Below are 21,412 nucleotides of genomic sequence, written 5' to 3'. Positions count from 1 at the left end.
TTTTCTTTCATATGCAGTGCCTTGATTTCAATTTATAAATGCACATTTATGTATGTATATATATATATATTCAAAATTATTTTTAAAAGGCAAAGATTTTAATTTCAAAGAAGGTACAATACAGACAGGCATATGTACAGGATGTGAGCACAGTGTAGCCAGGAGAACTGGTCAGATGGACGGGCTGTGCATGAGACAGCAATGCTGATAGAAGAGTTGTCCAAGGAAACTGAGTGCGTAGATGCTTCTTTTCAGACAAGAGGTGAGACTGAGCCCTTATAGGCAAAGGAACCAGAGAGAGAGAGAGAGAGTACATCTCTGTAAAGAACCATACAAGCACATCCCTGGTGAACTAGGTTCACATTTGACTGGGATTCCTCATTGTTAGCTTTGCTCTTACATTTTGTAGTATTTATGTAATACTGAATGTATCATTTTCATCATCTTTGGTGTACAGTCTCCTGTGCCTTTAAAAACATACTATATGATATTTGGACATCTTCACATGCAGCTCTGAACTTTTAAAAGCTTGTCAAAAAAATTGTTATTTTCTTCCATTCCGTTATAAAAGTGTATGAAAGGTGATGGATGACTTGGCTTGGGCCTCAAAGATGAAGTTAATGCAACACCACGCTCATCCCTTCCCAGGGACAGTATCGGGAACCGGTTAGTCACTGGTTCACTGTTTACCGGACGCTGATGATGACGGAAATAGTAGTGTACATGACAGAACTGATATTAAACTGGGAAATAACAGAACTCCTCACAGCAGGTTAGGCGGTGGTGCTGCAGAGAACCAACTCTGCGATCACCAGCCTACAATGAGGCGGCACAGGTTTGAGCCATAGAACTATTAATATTCTATTTTAACTCTATGCTACTTCTGCCTCTCTCGTCTTCAAACTGGCCATGAAAATGAGTCATTTCTCCCCTTTCTTCCCTTCCACCTACAAACATCTTTGAAAGTAGAAAGGATTAGGTTTGCAGGTGATAAGAATGGTGGGTTCCCTTGTAAGAAGTAATCAGGCAGTCCGGGTGTGGCCCTGGACTAAGGAACTGGGGATGAATCTTACACAGATGGCTGTTTGAATGGAATGGAACTATATCAAGAAGCTGATCTTATACACTGCAGGCTCCATCCACAGACTAGCTGCCCGGAAACCCAGGTCTCATTTTCTTTCTCTGTGATCAAGGTGGTCTGCTTTACTCTAATATCCACTGAGCACCAGCTCCTGAGCAGTAGGGGTTCATGTCAGCTGATGATCCTGCCTTTTCCTACCTGTAGGGACCATGGCACTTTCAACAGAGACATTCAAATAGTTCTTATAGGAGGACGGTGATGAATCTGTTCTTGGGCACATAAAACCACAAGGACACTATTTACCAGCAGTTACATTGTTTCTTGTCAAAGAGAAAGCAGTAAAATAAGAAGACTCCACAGCTACTGGCAAACAGCTGAAGCACCCCCTCCCCCCAAAGCTTCAGGGAACAGAGATACTAGCTAGCACAAGCTACAAAAACCTATGTTGGAACCAGAAACCACAGCAACCTAAACAAAAAAAAAAGGGGGTGTACACTCTGAATTTAGTAGAAAAGCATAAAGTCACAGGCTGTCACTTCAACAGGACACCTGAGAGAACTGAACCCAACAATGCGGTCCATGCTCTGCCTTCAGCACCAAATCTACTTTGTTTATCTGCCCAAGTTTAGCGACTGTACACTAATATAAATGAAGTCCAAAAATGAATTGCAAGTTGAAAACAGAAAGACATCTTTACAAACTTTGTCAAGGAAGATGATAAACTAAGGTTGGGATGTTGACGATGCCAGTGTTGAATACAGCTGAGGCGCTCGCTATCAGGGGTCAGCGAGTTTCCGCCTGATGTCGGCTGCAGGACTTTGTAAAGGAAAACTGCAAACACTCACATTTATGTGTTTACTTATTTCCTACAGCTGCTTTTGCACTACAACTGAGCTGAGCAATTGTGACAGGGACTCCAGGGCACACCAAATTCAAAGTATCTATTATCTGGCTCTTTAGAGAAAAATGTGGTCAGCTCCGCAAGTACATGGAAAACATAAAGACACATTATAAATCCAAACCTGGTGGGGTAATGAGGGTTCTTCTGTGTTCTTTACACCAACCAACGGGATGAATGTGTGGACTGGACGATTCACACCTGCAAGTTATATAAAATAAAAAGCTGTAGTTACTAGAGAGATAGGCAAATATTGTCAGAAAATTTTAAGAGGAAAATTAATTAGCAATTATGAACACATTCAAGAGTTCTATCTATTACAATCTATTCAACTTGAAAAAATGCTAAAGAAGCTTTCATTCTTCATATAAACACATGTATGAAGTTTTCACACATATAGTATGCATTTTTGCTAGGTAAATTATCATATGGAATTGACACCACAGTTTTATTTTCCCATGGAAAAAAGAAACGCTAAAGTCTAAAACCTCAAATGCAGAAAAAGTACAAAGGAGAGCATTATTCGAAAGCATCATGGGAGAAAACTATGCAAAAACCAAAGCTAAAAGTAATTTAGCATCTCTAAAGCTCAAGGGCAAGATCACTATCAAAACCAGCAGGCTAGAGTACCCACAAAAATCAGGGGCCCTGGGTAGGAAGTGTTCAAGGAGGATAGAACACAGGTGGTGTGCAGGGGAAGGCGTAAAAGAGCGAGGATTAAATGGGGTGAGGGTGGGGGCAGGGCAGAGGGAGGGGGCAATGGAACAGAGATTAACTAGCACTAAAAATTTTAGAGCTCCATGTGGGAGCCTATTGTTGCAGAGGTTTTTGAAAAATTAAAATAAATATAAAACATAGTATAAATGGGTTTAACGTATAATGGGAGTGTGGGATGCTTCTTCTAGATCCCATAGACTAGCAAAAGGCCCAGTGCAAATAAACAAATACGTAAATAGTAACAGCATGCCATTTCTGTTACCCTTCAGAACGCAGCTACCAGAGACTAAAATGAGGCGTTTCTTCCCTTTGCTGCTTTCTCCTGCCCATCATCTTCGCTATAACTAAGCGTGTATTTCCCAGAGCCCTCCCATCAGCTCACAACATTGGTGCTTTTCATTCCTTGCTCCTCACCACACTTGTTCTGTAAAGTCCTTACCTCCCATGCAAAGTCCTTCACCTGTGTATCTGCTCACTCATTCTTTTAAATATCAAGTGAAGACAGTATGTCAAAAACTGATGTGCCAGGCACTGGGCAGATCCTGAGGAAATGCCCTTGTAGAAAGGAACTTTAGAAATAAAAGGTAACCGTCCTCTGTCTCTGCAGGGGAATGGAGCCCAGGACCCCTGAAGATAACAACTGAGGTGCTCAAGAACCTTCTATAAAATGGTGTGACATTTGTATCCACTGTATGTGCATCCTCCTGCGTACTTTAAACCACCTCAGGGTTACTTAAAATAGCTAGTTACGATGTAAATACTACAGACTTGTTACGGGAGAATAAATTACTTTAGGCTTGTACATGTTCAGTACTGTTGCGACCATCACAGCCTAATTAAATTTATGAGCTACGGTTGGCACACAGGAAAGCAGATACATGAAGTAAGAAATAGGTTGAGCGCAGAGGCACTGTTTCTAGCCTAGCCTCTCGTGAGGCGATACCTGAGCCAGCACTTGAAAGATGCGATGAAATAAAGAAGTGAACCCCTCGAACATAGAAAAGAAAGTATTCTGGGTAGAGACAAGTCCAAAGGTTCTGAAGAGGAGACCCTAGGAGGGCTGTAGCACGGAGAGGGAAGAACGGACGAAAGGAAGCAGAGAAATACAAAATGCCAGAACGGAAGCCCATTCAGCTGAAACAAAGTGAAGGCTTTTAATCAAGAGTAAAGTCGAACGTTGTGGCGGGCGTTAAGTAGCTTAGTCTGATTTATGCCTTAAAGTGATTTTAACTATTAGGCAAACAGTAATCCATACTGGAAGCAAGACTCAGTTAGAAGTTGATCCAAATTGAACATAGAAGCCTGGACCAGAGTGGAGGTAGTAAAACCAGTGAGCAGTCAGGTTCACGTGAACAATGTAAGCATAGAACTAAGAGCATTTGTCGGGACATTTAATATAGGAGGTGAGCGGAATGAAGAGGTCAGGACACTCACTCCAAGGTTCTGGGCATAGGCAACAAGACCATAGCTGCCATTTCCTGGGCTGGGAAATACTGCTAGCGGCGGCTCTGACATTTCCAGCGGAGGATGAAAGCTCCTGCTATCGGCGTGCTTAGCAAATACCCGTTAGACAAACGAGAGAGAGTGTCAAATAAACCATGTCTAGAGTTCACACATAAAGAAGATCAGGGCCAAAGTATCCATTTTGGAGTTGTCAGCATTTGGGATGATATTTAATCCACAAGCAGACTTGAGACAATCCAGAGAGAGAAGGGGACGAAGTCCATGTCAGGTGACTAGCAAGTGAAGTAGCAGAAGACAGCAATTGGGTGTGATGGTGTTGCAGATCAAGGGAGAAGCAAGGGCTTGTCTAGGACCTGTCAACAGTGTAGGACCCAGCCCTGACAAGCTCACTAGAGGCTTGAGTCTCAGTAGTTTACCCTAAGGCAGTACCTGGTTCCAAGAAAGACCACAAACTGAGACCACCCAGGCCCCACCCAGGTACAGACCTTCCAAAGAAAATTCCTAAAGTTCCAACCACTGTAGATAGGATCACCAGTCAGCACACACCCTCTGCTTTTCACCAGGATACCCTTAGACAAATGTCAGCCAATCAGCAGTCCTGAACCTTAGAAATTTCTCACCCCCACCTTTGCTACTGTGAAAACCCAACCCCAGCAGAGTTCGGGGCTCTCCCATCAATCACTCCAATACATTGGACTCACAGAGAGTCCAGGTTTGCAAACTTGTATAAGAATAAAAGCTCTTTGCTTTTACACACAGGACTCGGTCTCCTAATTGGTTTTGGGAAAGAACTACATCGGTGACAAGAGTATAATTCAAAGCTGGAACAAAATGGCATTCAGAGAGAATGGAAGGAGAGACGATGAAGATACGAACACTGAAAGCATATTTAAGAACTTCAGTTATAAATGAGGGCAGTGAACTGGGTGGCGGTGGCGCACACACACACACCTTTAATCCCAGCACTCAAGATGCAGAGTCAGGCAGATCTCCATGAGTTCGAGGCCAGCCTGATCTACAAGAGCTAGTTCCAGGACTGGCTCCAAAGCTACAGAAAAATCCTATCTCGAAAAACCAAAAAATAAATAAATAATGAATAAATGGAGGTCATGAAAGAGCAAAAGTGAAGATTTGTTTTAATGCTTAAGTTGGAAAATTGAAATACATGGGATGGATATGAGTGAAAAAAAAGAGAGAGATTGAAAAGGAAAGGACATGGTAGGTCCCGGGTTTCAGGACCAGATGAGTGAAAAAAAGAAATTAAAAAGGAAAAGAAACATAACTGCTTCTAGATACAGCGGAGAAGAAAGTTTATTACAGATATGTGGGAGAGCATAGCCAGAGGCAGGGATGTCTGGGAGTCTAAAGTGGACACGACTCTGAGCCTGTGAGGAGACTGGGAGGGGATGGGAGGGAAAAAGAGGGGAACCAGTTACAGCAGTCAATAGGCCCAAAAGAAGAGGGGTAACCAAAATGGCTGGATTATATAGGGGAGAGCTGAAGGGCAGTCCAGCCCCTGGACTGGAGGCATTTAGGGCAGGGGCAGAGTATGACAGCCGTGAGTGTCTGACTTAAGGGACTGAGGAGTGCAGGGAGCACCTGCTGGACAGCGTTTGCTTTGATATGCTAAATAGGCACCTGGGCCATTTGTCAGGTTTGAAACCTGACAGGGTACATATGGGAATTTTCTATTTTCTAGTTTAAAATTACTGGAAAATAAAAGTTGGATTTTTTAAAAAAAAAAACTAGGCAAGAAGTATACATTAGTTAAAAAAGAAATAGCTGCTGAACAAAGCCCGTGAAGGGAGTGGGGACTGCGGGGCATTCCATATGCTAAGGACACATCAGGTTTCAAACATATTTCTCTTCCTGTACATGTGTACTGGCAAGGATTCACCAGAGAGGGTGAGATGCTGGTGCCCAGGGGAGGAGAAGCAGTCAGAGAGTGGATCCCTAAGGGAGCCTCTGAGCTAGTCACCCACCTGCAGATCAGGAAGGGGAGTCAAGCGAGGTGCAGGAAGAGGGAGTCTATTCTCACTGCTTTCTCTCAGTTAAATAAAAAACGAAACATCTGTTTGGAGAGGGGGCAGAGTTAGAGTGTAAGACATCTGAGAGAGGAGAGACCCGGAAGGAAATATGGTCTGGAGGAGTAGACAAGGTGAGAGGTTAGGATTGAGGGCTCAGGTGACTTTAACAGCCACAAATGGAAGGTCACCAGCCAGCATGTAGGGTTCCTGTCTCTAGCTACACCCAGTGGTCAGGCACGGACACAGTAGGCAGGAAGTGGATTCAACCTGCACTGGGATGCCAGGAAAGTAGACAGTAAGATAAAAACTGTTCTACCAGGGAGTGCTTACAGTAAATATTACAGATACCACGAGTCCTTCAGGCACACCACAGCATCGTTCTTAAAAAACTGGTCGGGACCTTGCCCCATCTGTGCTCTCAAAGATAACAAGTATTCTGAAACACACACACACACACACACACACACACACACACACACACACACACACACACACACGAGAGACAGAGACAGAGAGACAGTGATGAGAGACAGACTGACACCAGACCAGACCTGACAAGAGTCCAAATACACATAACATGTCAAGATATTTCAAAACAACACAATATACTCCACTTCCGAGAATTTCAGTACACAGGATATCAAAAGATTATAAAGTTATACTATAAAAAAGCCAGTTTAGAATTTTCTAAAGCAGCATTTCCAGGAGGCAGTTAGTTACAATATACTTACTATTTTATCCAGCAAACCTTTAACATTGCATGGAACCTGACTGTTCTGCAAAACTCAGTTTGGGAAATAGCGAGCTAAAGGTCATAGCCTTTAGCTATTGTATAAAGTCTCACTTTATACAATTTCTTATGATGTACTGTTACAATTATACTAATAGGGCTATTTGGATGCCCTCAGCTTTTCTGAATCACTTTGGTTATGGATTTTTACTGGTGGTGTAGTACCTTTAAGAAAGTATTTCTATTTCAGCAGCCTGTACATATCTATGGGGTAGCATATAATATTTTAACACATAAAATAACTATTCTATTTTTCTTTCTAAAATATTGGTATGTTATGATATACTAAATTACTAAATAGATTACTATGATGTTTTACTAATTTATATTTTCTTATTACAATAAGAGTACTTTGTAGGAGAAAAATGGAAGTATTTATAAATAGCTTCATAATAATAAATATACACTGGTTGGTTTAATTCTTTCCGCTGTCAATCAAATATAACTGTAAAGTATCTGCCAGACCCATGATGGTTATTTCAAGGCAAGGACAATAAATAGATAACTTTTGATTTCATCTGATTTCTTTATAAATTATAATTAAGGAAATCTTATGTATTACATATTATGTATTACCTGAATCTTATGTAAGGTCTTACTCATAACTATAACTACATATTGATTGAACTCACTATTTAAGATAAAGGCACCATCTCAGTAGAAAAGATAAGAATAGCCTACTCTGACCTATTTTACCTATACTCTGTCAGTAGCAAACACTTCACTCAAAAGTGGGAAGGCTCCAAGCTCATTTCTTTCACCACATCTTAGTCCCATCTAGTGTTCAAAGGCAGAAATGTAGCAAAAGGAACAAGGACCTGAGAGCAAATCGCCTTTCACTGGACCTCTCTATTTCGATCATTTAGGTTTTCATAGGTCATGTCAAAAGTACCTTTCAAAAAACTTGAAGCAAAAATTAATCGCAGAGTCTGCTATGATCCATTTGGATCAAGATTAGTGCATTTTGAAAGACTCGGAAACAAATAAAATAATTCACGAAAAAAATTGTTACTTATGATTTAATTCTAAAGTGAACAAGAAATGAAGGTCATGTTATAGAAATACAAACAGGCTAAGTGAGTACCTTTGCCCCAGGGGTTGAAAAGAAAGATGTCTGTTTTGTTGGCTACGTACGACATTTGTTTTGAGACTAGCCTTGAACTTGCTGAGAAGCTTTCATCTCTTAATCCTCCTGCCTCTACCTCCCATAGATTACAGGTAAGTACTATCATGTCACAGTCAAAAACTACATAAAACCATGTACCTATGCAAGCCTAGCAGAGAGTTGAGCAAGAGCATTTCCAGGGGCTTCTGTAAGGGAGCATCAACGTCTCTTTCCAGAAACAATAGTTACAGTTTTTTGTAAGCCATGCCACCAACCCCTTCCACTGCCTTAACCCACAGCACGAGTGGCTGCCCCAGCCACTCATCATTTCTTAACTCTCTGCTTAACCAGTCAACTACAGATTTCATCCGGCTGAGTTGCCTAGTTCTCTCTTCCATAGTTCATATTAATTAATGTGCTTTTTGCTGAGGATCTCTTGATAGCACGGTAAATTGGCGAAGATCAAAGTGATGCCATTTAGTCACCCGAGGATTAAACTTTTGTTTCTTCTTTTTCTCTGAGCCGAGAGAGAAGTGATTAGTGTCAGCGATTTCCACTTTGCACTTCACAGTGGTTTGAGGCCTTCCTCCAGCCATGAAACCACACTTGAAACAATCTAGGCGCGGGAACCCCAACTCAGAAGATGTCACTCCACATGTCACAGAAGACAACGACAGTTGGTTCTAACAATTAAACACTAACCACCAATGACTGGGGGCATGCTTCCTTCCCACGGGAGAACACGGGCCTTCGGGGCTGAAGTTTGTGACTAAGTCTCATGCACTCCATGGCCTTCTGCCACCACCAACACACAGTGCACCTCCAACTAAACTCAATAATGAAATCACTTTTGATATCACTCTAAGACCCGAGTTACAAGTACATCAATATTCCATTAGGGAGAAACAAAATTATTATTATTCTCAATTTATAAATACAAAAGAAGTCTACCTTTTAAAAAGTCTGCAGTTTAGACAAATGGATGGAGCTAGATAGAAAACATTATTTTGAGTGAGGTAACCAGACCCAGAATTATCATATGTACTCACTCATAAGTGGTTTTTAAACATAAAGGAAAAAAAAGCCTACAAATCATAATTCCAGAGAACCTAGTCAACAATGAGGACTCTAAGAGAGACTTACATGGATCTAATCTACATGGGAAGTAGAAAAAGACAAGATCTCCTGAGTAAATTGGGAACATGAGGACCTTGGGAGAGGGTTTAAGGGGAGGGGAGAGGCAGGGAAGGGAGCAGAGGAAAGCACAGAGCTCAATAAAAATCAATAAAAAAAAACAACAAAAGGCAAAAGAGGGACAATAACCTAAACATCAAAAAATATGATTTTTATAAACACAGACTCAATTAATATATCTAGAAATAAAAGATGAAATCCATTTTTAAAAGTCTGCAGTTTACTTAGGAACACCTGGGGAAAGACGAGGAGGTCTCTGTGAATCCCTAATTTGATGCTTCTTCCCTCTACACAGATCTGTTCCTTGCTGACTTCTGCCCTTCCTCACTGAGATGCCCTGCCAGAAAACAATCAAAGTGGCTGAAGCCGCAGTTCTAGCCACCCAGGGATTTGTGCTGAACATGTTAAGCCCTTTCATCACGCTGTCCAGAATCCCCAAAGACAAGGTCACAAGGAAATACTATTTCTTACAAGGAAGAATATTTCCCAGAACCTGGGGGGAATAAGAAGTGACTGTTCTCATGATAGGTTCTGCCCCTGGAGCCCAATATCAGACAGCAGGAAGTAATAGGGAAAAGAGGCGGTGTTTGCAAAAGGAGGTGGGGTAATACAGAGGTTCCTCTATCTTGTATTCTTGCTGAAGTCATTTCAGTTTTAACTAGAATTTGATCTCCTTGATGGGGAATTCCATGGAAAATTACCCAACTCTATCCTAGGAACCTGAGGAAAAGATGCCCTTTAACTTAGCTTGTTAAAGCTAAGTTAACCTGCTTGCACAAACCTCCCCCTCCCCTCCAGCTAACCACTTAGCTTAGCTTCTGTTAAACTGCTTGCTTGTTCAAAACCTCCCCTGCAGCTGTGGAGCAAGCTACCAGAAAGTAGTTTTTGACTTTAAAAACCCCTCACCCTAAACACACGGTGCTACACTAGGGTCCTGTGTGTACTCCCAGCTGGCGGGAATAATGACTGTCGATGGACCAGATGTGTCTGAGTGTTTATCGCCGGTGGGATCCCCAGAACAGTCCTCACTTTCCTTCCTGCAGCTTCAAAAACAGTTTCTAGTTTCAATATCCGGTGATATTTCAGGTTATTTCTAAGCCTAACAGCCATCAAGAAACCCAGAGGTAAAGGTATTTTATTTCGAGCGTACATTATTTTCCTTTCTTATCATGTTTCTCTTTAAAAGGAAGAAATACTTTATCACAACTAAACATGTAGTAACTGGGTATAGACAGGTGCATGCTTCCCATTCCCTCTGTGTAAAACAGGATAGAGTATCCCTATCCTAAGGCTGTGTGGGGTGGGTAAAGACTCTGGCTTCAAAACTACTTTGAATTGGAAAAAGAAAGGAAATCTGTATCCTCAATTACACACCAAAGTAATGTATGCAGAAACAAAATTTCAAAGACTAGAGAACTGGAGAGAATCCAGGGCACTTAGGCAATTTTTAATATGCCTTTGCTGCACCCCAAGGAAGGGAGCGCACTTTCTTTTTCTGACAATTAACGAGATATGGTTTCATGTCAATAGAAATATAAATAATCCTCAAAGGACATTCCAGTGTAAAAATAATGACATTAGTTTACGCTTTTAAAAGTGCAAAATCAGCTCTAAAAGATCAGATTTCCCCTTTGCTTTTTCTCAGAAGAAACCAGGGTCCTTTTTGTTACTTCACCAAGGAACCTGACATTAGAGAAAGGAACAGTGACAAAGCTTCCCATGGTCACTGCTTTATTCCAGAAATCCAAAGACGTGATTATGGCTCTAAAACACTGCGATGAGCTGGGCATGGTTTCTAAGGCTTTAATCCCAGCCCTGGGAGGCAGAGCCAGTTTGATTACTGTGAGTTTGAGACCAGCCTGGTCTACATAGCAGGTTTTGGGATAGCCAGGCCCATACAAAGTGACCTTGTCTCAAAAAGTAACAAAAAAAAATTAATATGACAATAACAACAGCAACAACAAAATCACTGTGATACTTCTGTGGCCACACAAATAAACATTAATTCATTTTATCTAAGTTGAATAAAGAGGACGCACAGCAGTCTTTTGTAGGGGCTAGAGAGATGTTTCCTGGGATAAAGCATTTGCTGCGCAATCCTCAAGGGCAGAGTTAGGGACCCCAGCACAGACAGAAAGTCAGGTGGGTGTGGCAGCCAGCCAGTGATCCCAGCACTCAGAAGACAGGCAGGGAATCCCTGAGGTGAGATGGCTAGCAAGGCTAAATGAATTAGCAAGCTGTAAAATCCAGTGGAAGACTCTTCTTCAGAAAATACAATGAAGTGAAATAGGAAGACACTGACTTTAACTTCTAGCCTCTAAATGAATGCACACATATACACCAGGCAAGAAAAAACATATCCAAAGAGTCTCCTTCTTAAACGATTCAGCTAAAACTGATATCTAAAAACACAGTTTGAGGAGTAATGAGAATATCTACTGATACACATATTAAGAAATGAGATACAATGGGTAAATGCACTTGTCTCTAACCCTGACAACCTGGCCTCAACCCCTGGGACTCACACAGTGGAAGGAGAGAACGACTCTGGTGACCTCCATATGCACTGCCCTCAATAAATGGAAATATATGCAATCAACTCTTGAATAAGAAAAACTATGAAACATTTACATAAATTAATATTCCCTTGATAACAGCCATATTACATCTGACATCTCTCTACAATATTCTGATCTCACACGTTCTTAAGACAGAAATACTTCACAGATGATGTTCACCAGGAAGTCCAATTCTAGTCATCAGCTGTGTAATAAAATGCGATGGCTTAGGCTGAGGCTATAATATCCAGAGGGAGCACTGGCCTAGCAGATGCAGGAACCTGGATTTGATCCCTAGCACCATATATATATGCATATAAAAGTTAAATGCTCTAGTACGATGGTTTTATAATGGCATAATTTCATAGTATGATGTTCTTACTATTACAGGGATTAAAAATAATATTCCATTGGTATCATTTATATCCAGCTATCTGAATGGTTCAATTAGTTGAGTATAAATATATAGAAAGATGATTAAAATAAATTACTAAAGTTACACCAGACCCTCAAGAGGAGAAGGAAAGTGAGTCTGTATTTGTATGTATATGCAGGTCTAAGTTGTCACATGCAGGACTAAATTGGGAACATGGGGATGCAAATTTCAATTTCATATTACAAAGTCAAGTCAAACACAAACCCTGATTCATCTGAAAAGATATTAATTAGAAATACATGGACAAGCAAAAACTTTAAAATCTGAAAAAGGAAAAAGTAGACCATAACTTTTAAAATCTGTTTTTTCTTTTCTTTTTCTGGGTATGGGTAGGTATTTGCCTGCATGTATATCTGTATACCAGTGCTCACCATTGCCGGAAGAGGGCACTGGATCCCCTAGAACCCGAGTAAAGGGGGTCATGGCCTGCCATGTGGGTGCTGTTAATCCGTCCAGGTCATTTGGAAGAGCAACCTGTGCTCTTTACCACTGAGCCATCTCTTTCAGTCCCATCAATTTTATTTTTTCAAGACAAGCTTTCAGGTAATCCTGGCTGGTCTCAAAATGCCTTAAGTAGCTGAGGATAACCTTGACCTTCTGATCCTCCTGCCTCACCATCCAAGAGCAGGAGGACACCACCATCACGCATAGAGATTTTTTGTTTTGTTTTGTTATTACATTTCACATTGTTCCTAATTTTGAACTGTGAACTCACTTTCCCTAGCTAAGCATTAAATTCTCAACAGCACACATTAGGGGAAACTGTCTTACCAATAGTCATAGCTCTCATCCCAGTTGTCAAAATGTACCAGGAAGCGATTGTCCACCATATCTGTTACCGTGGCAACACAGATGAAGGAAGGGTTCTTTTTGTCTACAGCCTCCAGCTTCATTCCAACTCGAAAGCCTGATGGGATCGCTGTCTATGGAAACAAGCGGATTTAATCAGAGATAAGCACACTTCACAACAGTGAGATCTACATACTCTGTACCCCAGCTTCAAGGACGAGCATCTTCACCTAATAGAAAATGCTGTGCCAGCCTCACAGTGGGGGTGCTTTCCACCGGCAACAATAAACATCGAAGCTCTATCGTACTTTCAAGTAACTACCTGAGCCTCAGAACTAAAGCGTCGGCAACCTGGCAGAGTTTAAAGTAATTCATTCCAGTGTGTGTCTTAACACCTTAGTTGGGAGATGTCTGCGACTCAGGCAAGTTTCACTCACCACGCAGCTGATTGTCTGGCCTTTCTTTTTCTTTTTTCCTTGATTACAGATTGGACAATGAAAATTATTTCACACAAAAGATGCACTTAATTGAGTTAAAGATGTGGAGTCAGTACAAATTCACTCCCGCTTCTGAGCAGATCCCTCAAGCGCTGTACGGAAAGTAGGTCACCTTCGCTTATGAAAAGCTTCAAGCTATTGCTACTTCGGGTTACTACTACAGACAGTTTTTATTCATAGCGGCACACAGGAGCTGGCTGTTAATTCATGCTGTCATTAGGACTATTGCGTATTTTAAGGAAATCCATAGACTATCAGTCGTCTGGGATTTACAAGGTAAACAATAGAGGTTCACTAAGTTAGTTCTTTACAGTGATGTGTAAAGAACCCTTACCATTTTTTGTGAAAAATATTCTAATCTCAGAGTAGGATACTTTACTTGAATATGCATTATGTTAGCTATAAAATAACATAAGTCATTTCTATCCTCCGATAAAAACCCCTTATTTCAAACTGAAGCATATGATCACTAGTCTAATGCATTAAGTAAACAAATGCTACCTTTCACTTTACAGTAAAAGTAAAATTATGTAGCTATGGTCACAAAAATGTAAGCAAGTATATCTGAAAATGTTGCAAGTCCTGAGTGATTTAAAGAGTGCAAATAATACACAGAAAACTTACCATATATTTGAACCCTGAAATTATATATCACTTATGGCCATAAATATCTGACTATCCTCTAGAAATAGAAAACTTAATTGCCTCTCAAATACCAACCCATGGCCTAAGATTGGGGTGTATGCTAACCATGCCCAGAATGCAGTGATGGTTCAAGGCAGTTAATCACACCATGATGTAAGTCATCAGCAAGGGAGCAGCCATGGGGCAGACACAGCAGGCTGCTGAGTGTCCAGCCGACTGACCTTCCTCCAGGGAAATGTCTTGTCAGAGAATAGATACTGACAAGCAGTATTTAAATTCCGGTGATTAAGCTGGCTGCCCAATTAAGAGATAATAAAAGAGGCTGACCATGTTTTCTCTCTCTCTTTTCACTCTTATTTCAAACTGGTTTATGTTCAGTTTAATCAGAGAACGTTTCTTCCATTAGATTTGCACCCGCAAACCAGCTGCCTGATAACACTGTCTGGAGGGAAAGTTTTCCCCATTGCTGATGCTTGTTCCATGTGGAGGGAGCTCTGATAGTGATGCTGCTGCCTAAAGGGTGAATCTAGGAGAGGAGGATGCTTGTGCTATAAGAGAGCCAGGCACGTGTTCTACTCTGCTGAGGGTCCAGGGCTCCCTGGTGTTGCAGGGGTGACGCGGAATAAGTAAAAGCAACTTTGATTCCAGGGCTCGGAATCAAGCGGCTCATTTGTCTGCAGGGTAAGGTTGCGAATGCCCTCCTATCTCGTCCGTGTCAGCTATAAGGATGACACTTTGTTTGCCCCTGTCCTAATTAGGTCACATCCTGGTGAAGGGAAAGTGTAATGCATAAGGCTCTCTCAGATATGCCGTGGGAGGAACACAGAATAAAAACAGACAGACAGCGAAGACGCAGAAAATGCATACACATCTGCCTTTGCTTTCGCTACAAAAACTGCGGCCAACAAAGCTTTGAGCTGCAATAGAGGCACGGTAGAGTCCCTGGTGGCCTCCCGCCTCCACACTCTAACAAGGCTGTATCCATCACCCTGTGCGACTCCCATCTGAACTGTATAATATTCCAGCCGATTTAATTTTTATGTATTTTAATTGTAAGTCACACCTGGATTTCATATTATGTTGGCACACCATTCAATAAGACAACCATAATATGGCTATAAAATAGATATTTACTCATGAAGAATTGAAGCTAATTTTAAAGTTTAATTAAGATACGAGAATTCTACTTACCAAGGCAATAAAATTGATTATAGTTCTTTGTTGTCACTGTGATTTATCCTATGAGACACTAAAAATAGAATCCCTCCTCCTGAAAGGAAAGTACTTTGGATACACTTACTATGTTCTGATTTTCGAATAATGACTTGGGAGCAGCCTGGGCTTTGCACGTCTTCAGGTAGGACTGCCAATTAAATTCTTCTTCTTTATACCCTAAGGGGAAATCACACGTGGACAGACTTAGGAAACACACAGAGCACACCAGCTAGTTCTCCATCCTACTCCGCCCGTAGCTGGAACATGTTCAAATCAAACAACCAAATGATGGGTTTTTTTAAAAATAAATATAAGTAACCCACGATCTATAACTGTGTGTTTTTAGATACAGGTTGTGTTTAGCTTCAGCAACCCTTACTATTACTTTTAAATTCTAAATGGATGTGGTAATGATGTACAGCAAAGTCATAAGGAAGCAATATGCATTTTGAACCAGGTAGGGTTTGCCTTCTCAAGCTACTTCTGTCCACACTGTAGTTACAATTCCTCAGAAGTAGGTCTAGGGAACTGCAGTGATCATACTCCTCATTTCCCTCACCGCATTTACTCTGAGAGACTAATATGAGCAAATAGGAAGGTGGAAAAAATAAAAAAAAAAAAATAAATCGTTTTAGTTCTTCAAAAGAAAAAAATTGGGGGTAGGGGTGAAGGATAATCCCAGGTTCACAAAGGGTTTGGGCAAATGACAGTAGGAGAAAAGTCTCTGTCTAACATTACCAGTTCATCAGGCAGCGTTTCCTTAGGAGAAGGAAATTCCTAAATGGGCCTTTAGATATCTCAAAATGCCATACTGTCTCGGACTTTTAGTTGGGACAGGGATGGTAGCCTACCATAAGATATCGTCTGGAATGTAGCTCAGTGGTGGAGCTCCTGTGTCAGGGCCCCTGAGTTCCATCCCCAACATAGCAGGGAGAGGAGGCAAAAGTACCAAACTGTTGGTTGAATTTTTGACAACCCCCAAAACAGTTAAAAAGAAGGAAACACTATTAAATACATAGGGAGTAGACTAAAAGTGATCATGTCTGTCTTTCAAATCATAAAACAGGCTAGAAAACAACAAACAAACCCTGGTAGACTATAATATAAAGGATTCTACCAGGTACAGATATGCATCTCTATGTGGGCACTCAGGAGACAGGAAAGAGTTCACTTGGAGACAAGGCTTCCTGTCTCAATAAACAAACAAATCAAAAGCAAAACACCCCATTACCTACGGGCCTAAATCAATGTAAATCACTTCCTTATCATGAATGAGACCCTAAGCTTGGTCCCTAGCACTGACAAGTAATTATTGTTAGCCCAATAGCTTTTAGTGCTGTACTTTCCCCTGTGATCTCTAACATATCTAAGCTGGTGGGTTCAAGATATAATATCTCAATTACTCATATTTATTCTCTCTTTTCTCTCTCTCTCTCTCTCTCTCTCTCTCTCGGTGGTAAGATCTATCTACTGTAATTCATCTTGGCCGTGAACTCACTGTAAAGCCCAAACTGGCCTCTAACCCATGATCCTACCATGGCCTCCCTAGCACGAGGATTATGGGTGTGTGCATCACATCTGGCTTCTCAAGACTTTCTTATATAATGAACTAGCAGTAAAATTAATGTCTCAAATAGTTTTCTTCAAGGCAATGTGTATATATGTGTATGCACTCAAACATATGAACAGATAAAACAGATCTATATGTAACAGTTATTTATAGTCGAGAATTATTACTATTCAGGTTTTAATCTCTATGAAAATAAGAGCATGGAAATAATTCATTCTCTTAAATTAGATTTTATTTCTTAAAAAACATGTTTTACATTATAAGCTTGACTTAACTGTCATAAAGAATAATGTCTAAGAATTCCAAGTTGGTGGCTGAGAAAGGAAGATTTCACTGAATTTCAAGCATGAAACAAGCAGCAGTACCTTTTGGAGGCTGGAGCTTGTGACCAGTCTTCTCACACCATCCTACGGGGTGGATGTCCAGGGCGTCCGCATTTACCCAGAAGTCATAGCAGTCAGAATATCCATCAAAGTGAAGCTTTATCCGATATCCACAAACCTGAAATAGATCAGCAGGTTGAGTAAGTTCACACTCACAAACACACACACACACACACACACACACACACACACACATACACACTCTCTCTCTAAATGAACTTGGGTATCAGGTACGACCTATCCTTAGTGGGGCTAAGGAGATGGCCTTGCCAGGAAGGTGCTTGCCACACCAGTGTGAGGATCCCACAGGAGGCCAAGTGCAGAGCCAGCACTAAGAGCCCCCAAAGTGAGGAAAGTGTAGTTACTGTCATGAAAATGCCTCCAAAACAGTCTGTTAAAATTCAAGTGGCAGAGCAAATTATAAAAGGTGAGTCTGTCTGCGAGAAAACTATGTGTGCTGTGTATCTCCTTCTACAAATGTATAGACATGTATATTCATGTTTACATGTCCATACATGGATATCTATCTATCTATCTATCTATCTATCTATCTATCTATCTATCTATCTATCTATCTATCTATCTTAACATTGGCAACTACTTTTTCTGGGAAATGGAAATAAAAAGAAAGGGGCCGGGTGTGGAGGTGCACACCTTTAATCCCAGCATTCAAGCAGGCAGATTCTCTGTGAGTTTGAGGCCAGCCTGGTCTATAGAGAGTTCTAAGACAATCAAGGCTACACAGAAAATCCCTATCTCAAAAAACAAAATAAAACAAAACCAAAGGGGGGAGGGCAGAGAGCAAAGAAAGGAATAATATCCTATTCGTGTTTTATAAGTTTATATGCTATATTTTATTTAAAATGTATCAATATGTAGCATTTTAAAATGTACAATTAAACTCACTCCTTTCAGAATCTAGAGTCTCAGGTGACACTGGGGTCTCTGGGGAATTCAATCTCTCAGGAAGGTTGAAGGCTACTCCCACCTCCACCACCTCAGGCCCAGAGGGAGCTCAGGGGGCTCTTCTCTGCCCAGCTATCTCTGCTCCCCTCCTACAAGTGAAGCCTTAGGTCATTTACCCCTAGTCCCTTGTGGTCACAGCACACAGAGCTTGTCCTGACTCTCTTGTCGTCTGCGATGCTGTGCTCCCTGCCCAGAGACAGCTGTCCAGCTCGGCCTTGCCTTGAGGCTTTGCATTTTCCATAGCTGACTCCCGAACTCTGTTCCTCCCAGGCTTGGGCCACAGGGTTTCGCTGTCTCTCACCTTGGTCATCCTCAGTCCTATACTTCTAGTCTGTTCCCTCTCATTAAGACCCTGAGCCCCAGCTGATTGACAGATACCTCTTCTCCATTCTGTGGACTTCCATATCCTTTCTTTCCTGTGTCAGACACATGCTCTTATGAAACTGGTTCCCACCAGGAACTGCCATGCCTTTCAACTCCTACATAAAAGGTCTAACCCTAGAAAGCCTCCATCTTTCCAATTCCTAGCCCACCTCTTCCCAAGATTCCCAGGGTGAATGTTTCTGGGAAGCAAAAAATAAGGCAATTTTCATTATTCATAACCTCCGTACTTATGAATTCTCTTGCTTGTTAAAACTTATCTCTAACCGAAAATAACATACTTCGTGCCAGTAGAGAGGTGAATACTGAATGGCAGCAATGTACGAATCACCTAAGATCCACGTTCCCAGCAGGGACTGACAGGGCCTTCTCCTAGGGACCTTCCTCTTATGAATAAGTACCCCACAGAGTGTCTGTTTTTCACATCCTCAGCCTTTCTGTTGGTGATTTCACTCATTAACATCTGAGTGCCCAGAACCCTATGCCAACCTAACAGAGGAAAGGTGTGTTATGGGACCCTTATTCAAACCTTATGTGGTGTTTTGCTGATGAATGAGAGTTCAGTTTTAACAAAACAATAATATAGTAAACAAGGAATCATCAAACAAAAACAAATATGTGTCCTGACCAAAGTACTGACACTAGAGGATGTAGGAACCTAAGCCTACACTTCCTGTTTACATTTCCTGTAGCAGCAAAGGTTTCCCAGGACATAATGACCTTGAGTAATAAGAATCAACTACCTGGTGGTAATCCCAACACTCGGGAAACTGAGGCAGGAGACTGTGTGAGGCTAGATTCTGCATAGAAAGACTAATGACAAAAGAAATCAGCTCTGATGGATTGCTGGGATGTTTCCACTGAGGATTGTCTAGCTTCCTTCCTCATTATTCATGCAAATCTTTTCTGCCTTTCCACCCCCTCCCCAGCAACACGGTTATCTCCATTCTCCATTTCTTTGACAATTCTTCAACACCTGTGTCAGAGAAATTAACCCACTGGCTTCTAAGAGGCAGGCCCGCCCATCCTTTACTCCTTCTTCCTGAGCAAGCGCTGTGCCCAGAGTAAAGCCCCAAAGCCCTCAGGGAACAGGACACCACCTGCTCTTTCGCCCTCTCAGGGCAGGGGGTAGATTAAAATAAAAACAAAAGCCTTATTCAGTCTTTGGTAAACAAAATCTCACACATTTTTGGGAAGATTTAAGAACTGAAAAACTCAAGGAAAGCTAGTTAAACCTAAAATGACCTCAGTTCAGCAAAATTAAGGAGATGGAGGAGGCTCAATACTGCCTTGACTGTCACACACGCAGCAAAGAGCATCACAAACAGTGTATCTATAACTGTTCATTCAGGAGTTCCAGGGCTAATATGCAGAGACAAAGGGAAGAATGACTGTTCACTCAAAAACATACTTGGAGATGTTGGGGGATGGGGGCAGGTTCCACTATGCAGTCTAACTTCAATTTCACCATCCTCCTGCCCATTCATCTGATAGCAATATTGAAATGAGAAAAAGCAATTGTGTGGAACAAGAGTTCGTCAACTAAGAACAGCCCACCTTCCAGAAACAGGCTCCTCCTCACCTTCAACCAGCATCAACTCCCGCAGTCATCACTAATGGCCAACCACCAATATCCATCTTTGTATTGTCCCTATGTGCATGTTCTATATCCCCCCCCCACACACACACACACACTCTATAAAGCCCAGCATTAGAGCCTGGTTTGCCACTATCTGTTTTTCATCCCTATTCAGAGGTAGCCATTTGCATCCCCCCCCCCACCTCCTAATAAATCTCTTGCACAAGGTCCATGTGATTTTTGTGGCATCCCTTGGCCCTAGTCACAAAGACACCATTTCAATAAGACCTCATGGTAAAAAGTAAATGTGTATATGTGTCACAGAAGGCAGAATATGACAATGTAACATTTACAGGTAACGGAGGAAAATTGATATATACAATCTGATGTGCAGAGAAGGCATCTACCAGAAGCAAGTAGTAACTGATAAGGGTGATGCTCTCTGCCATTTGGCAAGAGGCAGATGAGACAGAGATCAGTACTATTGTACACTGAAGTTTTTACAAAAATCAAACAGCTCTTATAATCAAAAAACCTACAGTAAGTAGAATAAACCTTCAAAAGACAAGAGTCAAGGGCTCGGCACATAGCTTGGTGATAGACTGGTTGCTTAGCAATGTGAACCTCTGGCTTCCATCTTCAATACCACAAAGAAAAAGAAGTAAACACAGTAATTAAAATCCACCCCCACCCTCCCAAGGTCCTTTCTTTCACAGATATATCTAGATTGCTTTAATATAGTCTTCCTGAATCTTCAAACTCAATCTTGTCTCCAGATCTTTCCCCTAAACACCCAGGTCCAGGACACCATGGCCTTATCTTCACCAACAGCACCTGGCATTGCTACTGCTCCCTCCCAAAACTCCATCTACAAGACAGTCAGCACAGGACACTCAGAGTGCTCTAGGCAACTATACTACTATGAGCACCACATTGCACTGTCTCTGCTCTGCAGGAAGCAAGCTTCTTACAATCCAGTCACCAAAAGAGTTCTACAATAACCAAAACCAGTGCCTACACCTTACTCCTTTGGGGAGAAGGTTTTGAAAGACCCATAACCCTAGACCAATGGAAGAAGTAAGAAGGCTACCACAGGAGGAAAAACAAATTAAAAAGT

At 41.5% G+C, this 21,412-nt stretch overlaps 1 protein-coding gene across 17 annotated transcripts in view; it reads right to left on the bottom strand.

Moving 5' to 3' along the window:
- L3mbtl3 (L3MBTL histone methyl-lysine binding protein 3) overlaps window positions 1-21,412 on the bottom strand; it is a 109,424-nt gene that overhangs the window by 47,851 nt on the left and 40,161 nt on the right. For all 17 annotated transcript variants that reach the window (XM_075946996.1, XM_075946987.1, XM_075946938.1 and 14 more), the window contains 4 exons: window positions 17,352-17,487; window positions 15,502-15,593; window positions 13,042-13,193; window positions 2,104-2,180 (listed from right to left, as the gene is read on the bottom strand). In XM_075946996.1, the coding sequence (XP_075803111.1) occupies window positions 2,104-2,180; window positions 13,042-13,193; window positions 15,502-15,593; window positions 17,352-17,487 (457 nt within the window). The remainder of the gene's footprint in view (window positions 1-2,103; window positions 2,181-13,041; window positions 13,194-15,501; window positions 15,594-17,351; window positions 17,488-21,412) is intronic.

The sequence above is a fragment of the Microtus pennsylvanicus genome, chromosome 1 (assembly GCF_037038515.1).
Source record: "Microtus pennsylvanicus isolate mMicPen1 chromosome 1, mMicPen1.hap1, whole genome shotgun sequence".
NCBI lineage: Eukaryota > Metazoa > Chordata > Mammalia > Rodentia > Cricetidae > Microtus > Microtus pennsylvanicus.
The sequence above is the reverse complement of the archived record's forward strand: the minus strand, read 5'-3'. Positions and strand labels throughout refer to the sequence as shown.